The sequence below is a fragment of the Cryptomeria japonica genome, chromosome 8 (genome assembly GCF_030272615.1).
Source record: "Cryptomeria japonica chromosome 8, Sugi_1.0, whole genome shotgun sequence".
Classification (NCBI taxonomy): domain Eukaryota; kingdom Viridiplantae; phylum Streptophyta; class Pinopsida; order Cupressales; family Cupressaceae; genus Cryptomeria; species Cryptomeria japonica.
The window spans coordinates 599991226-599994020 of record NC_081412.1 but is presented as its reverse complement, the minus strand read 5'-3'; the positions used below and the strand labels follow the sequence as shown (position 1 = coordinate 599994020).

General features: G+C 29.7%; 1 protein-coding gene across 1 annotated transcript; it reads left to right on the top strand.

Annotated features, from left to right (window-relative positions):
- Window positions 1-642: 642 nt before the first annotated feature.
- LOC131049295 (F-box/kelch-repeat protein At5g15710-like) lies at window positions 643-1737 on the top strand. Its single transcript, XM_057983344.2, has one exon. The coding sequence runs from the start codon at window positions 643-645 to the stop codon at window positions 1735-1737; it is 1095 nt and encodes a 364-aa protein (XP_057839327.2).
- The last annotated feature ends 1058 nt before the right edge of the window (window positions 1738-2795 follow it).

Sequence of the window (2795 nt, the reverse complement as noted above, 5' to 3'; positions counted from 1 at the left end):
TCCAAAATATTAATGAATAAATCAGATTTTAAATAATAAGTAATATGTTCCCAAAAGTAAAATACTATTTCATGTTGCAGAAGGAAATCTCAAGAAAACTAAGCTAAAATTAAATATTTATATAAAATAAAAAAGAAAGAAAAATAAAATGGTTCCTATGAATTAAATAATAGATTTTAAATTATAAAACAATATGTTTTGAAAAGTAAAATAATATCTGCATGCTGTAGAAGAAAATCTAAGGAAAATTTAGTAAAAATTCTATGTAAGATAAATTTAATTTTATTATTTAATAGTTTAAATTATTACTTCAATCTGTAACAGAAATCTCTTAACAATAAGAATCAATTTTCATCTATTTTATTAAAAGTAAATATCCGCCATTTTAAAAATCTATGGAGTAGAAATAATATATAAATATAAAGATTTTCCTTACAAAAGAAAACGTTTCAATCAGACTTGCTGTTTTTTCCCTTTCCCATTGTAGAGTAACGCCTATCAGCGTATTAAATTAATACTTAAAATCTACCGTTCAAGCCCAGTCGTTTCAACTGCAAACCACAGGCTAGTTAACGAATGGTCTCCATGCCAAAACCCTATAAAAATGATTCACTATAATCCAGTGGGAAGAGGAAGAAAAGAATGGAGGGAAAACTTATTTCTGCAGTTGCAGGAGATGGAGAGAAGCGTGGTATGTCTGACATGGATGACTATCTAAAGGAACAAATATTTAAGAAACTTCCATTAATATCAATAATCCAGATTCGCCTAGTTTGCAAACAATGGAATGAGATTTTGTCCTCGCGCAAATTTCTGTCTTCGTTGCCCGAGCAGAATCCATGGCTTCTCATATTCGGTGAAGATTATTGTATCTCTTACTGTTTTTCAACCAAAAAATGGAGGGCCATCTCTCTCTCCTTCCTTCCACCTACTCTGCAAAATAATTTCGGACTCTATATGAAATCAAGTACAGCATTGGGATTGCTGGCTTTTTTCAAAACCCACTTTGATTTCTTAAAAAAAAAACCAGAACTATATCTTTGCAATCCGCTTATGAGAATTTGTTCACGTACAGAAATATGGATGACTGAAAACTTTTATGTTGTACATGGGACAAATGCGGAACCATATTTGTTAGAGGAAGAAAATAAAAAGTCCTTACAAATATACCATTATTGTCAAGATTCATGGGAGATTAAACATAAGTTTGCAAAGGATTTAGACTTATGCCCTGATGAAATGGTTGAATGCAAGGGCGTTATTTTCTGGAGGACAAGTAGTCCTGCAATAGTTGATGGTTTTAGTATGGAAGTTGATTGTATCAAACCTGTGAGAATGGCTCCGCCACCCTCCCAATTTGTTGAGGATGACTATAAGACTGGAACTTTATTTAAAAGTATTGTTGCATATGGATCGTCTGTTCTTCTAGTGACATTAAGGAACGAATATGAGGATGAGATAGAGCCGCTGCGTATGGTTATTTGGGAGTTGTTTGAAGACAAGCAAGATAACTCGCTTTGGAAGTGGAAAGAATTGGTTAGAATGTCTGCACATGACTCACTCCCTCAAGTTTTTTGTGGAGATAAGCGGATCAATGAGGGCATTACAGTGGGGAATTACTTGTGCCTTCGCTTTCGAGAACCATATAGTCATTTGATCGTTGCAAATTCTTCCTCAAAGCGGACGGAAAGACTTTACTCAAATGCTGTCATTTGGCCCCAAACTTATTTTCCCTGAAATTTTACCTATATTAAAGGAATGATGGATCACGAGATCATGGCAAAAAATTGTGTACTGCATTTTTTTCCCATATTTTCCTTGTTTGAGAGAATGATGAGTTATAAGACTGAGATGAGTTATAAGACTGAGAATAAAACTATATTGAGATATCTGTTTTTAAAAGTGATTTTTTTTTTAATCTTAAAGACTTGTTTCAATCTTGATAAATTGGACAATATTTTGCTATGTGTCAAATGGCCTTTATTCATTTATTCATTTATTTATTCAATATTTAGTAACTTGTACATTTATTTAAAAAAATGTTTCATTTTCAATTCAAATAAAAATGTTGGATAAGTATCTATTGCTTTAATCAATTTTTTTTTCAAAAAGCAGTTGTTTTGGATATTAGTTCAAATCTTTTTGATTGCCAATGACTTTAAAATATTCAAAGAACAGGAGAATGTCAATGACTGATTATTAGTCAAATTGTAATATGAAAGAACATCTTTTATATTCTAAAAATTGATTTAATTATATTGACACCAGTATATAAATCCTTACTTTAATTTTCTTTTTAAACATATATTACTTTATTCACTTTATTAATGTCTATAATATTAATTAATATTAAATTTTTATAACAGCCTTATTTATATTTCTATTAAAAAAAGTCTCTAAAGCTATATAATCAATTTTATACCATCCAATATACTTATGTGTAAAGCCTAAAGCACTTAAGCACATTTTATCATATGTGTAAATAACTTTTAAAGAGTAAAGTTTCCTAAGAACTTTTCTTCAAACATCTAATAATATAATAATGAAACTTTCTCTTAATAGAGCATTTCTTTAGAATGAAATAGTAATTCCTACCTTATTTTATCACGTGCAGCGAGTATGTTTAGTATATTTTATCTTTGTTTATCTTAAGAAAAAGAGTTGCATATGAATTTTTTTTTAAATGACTAAAACATAAAGGTATTAATGGATCCCCACATAATATGGTGCCCTAATTTTTATTTTAATGCACTCCTTATTTATTCGATAATTTTTATTTTAATGCACGTGTGAAG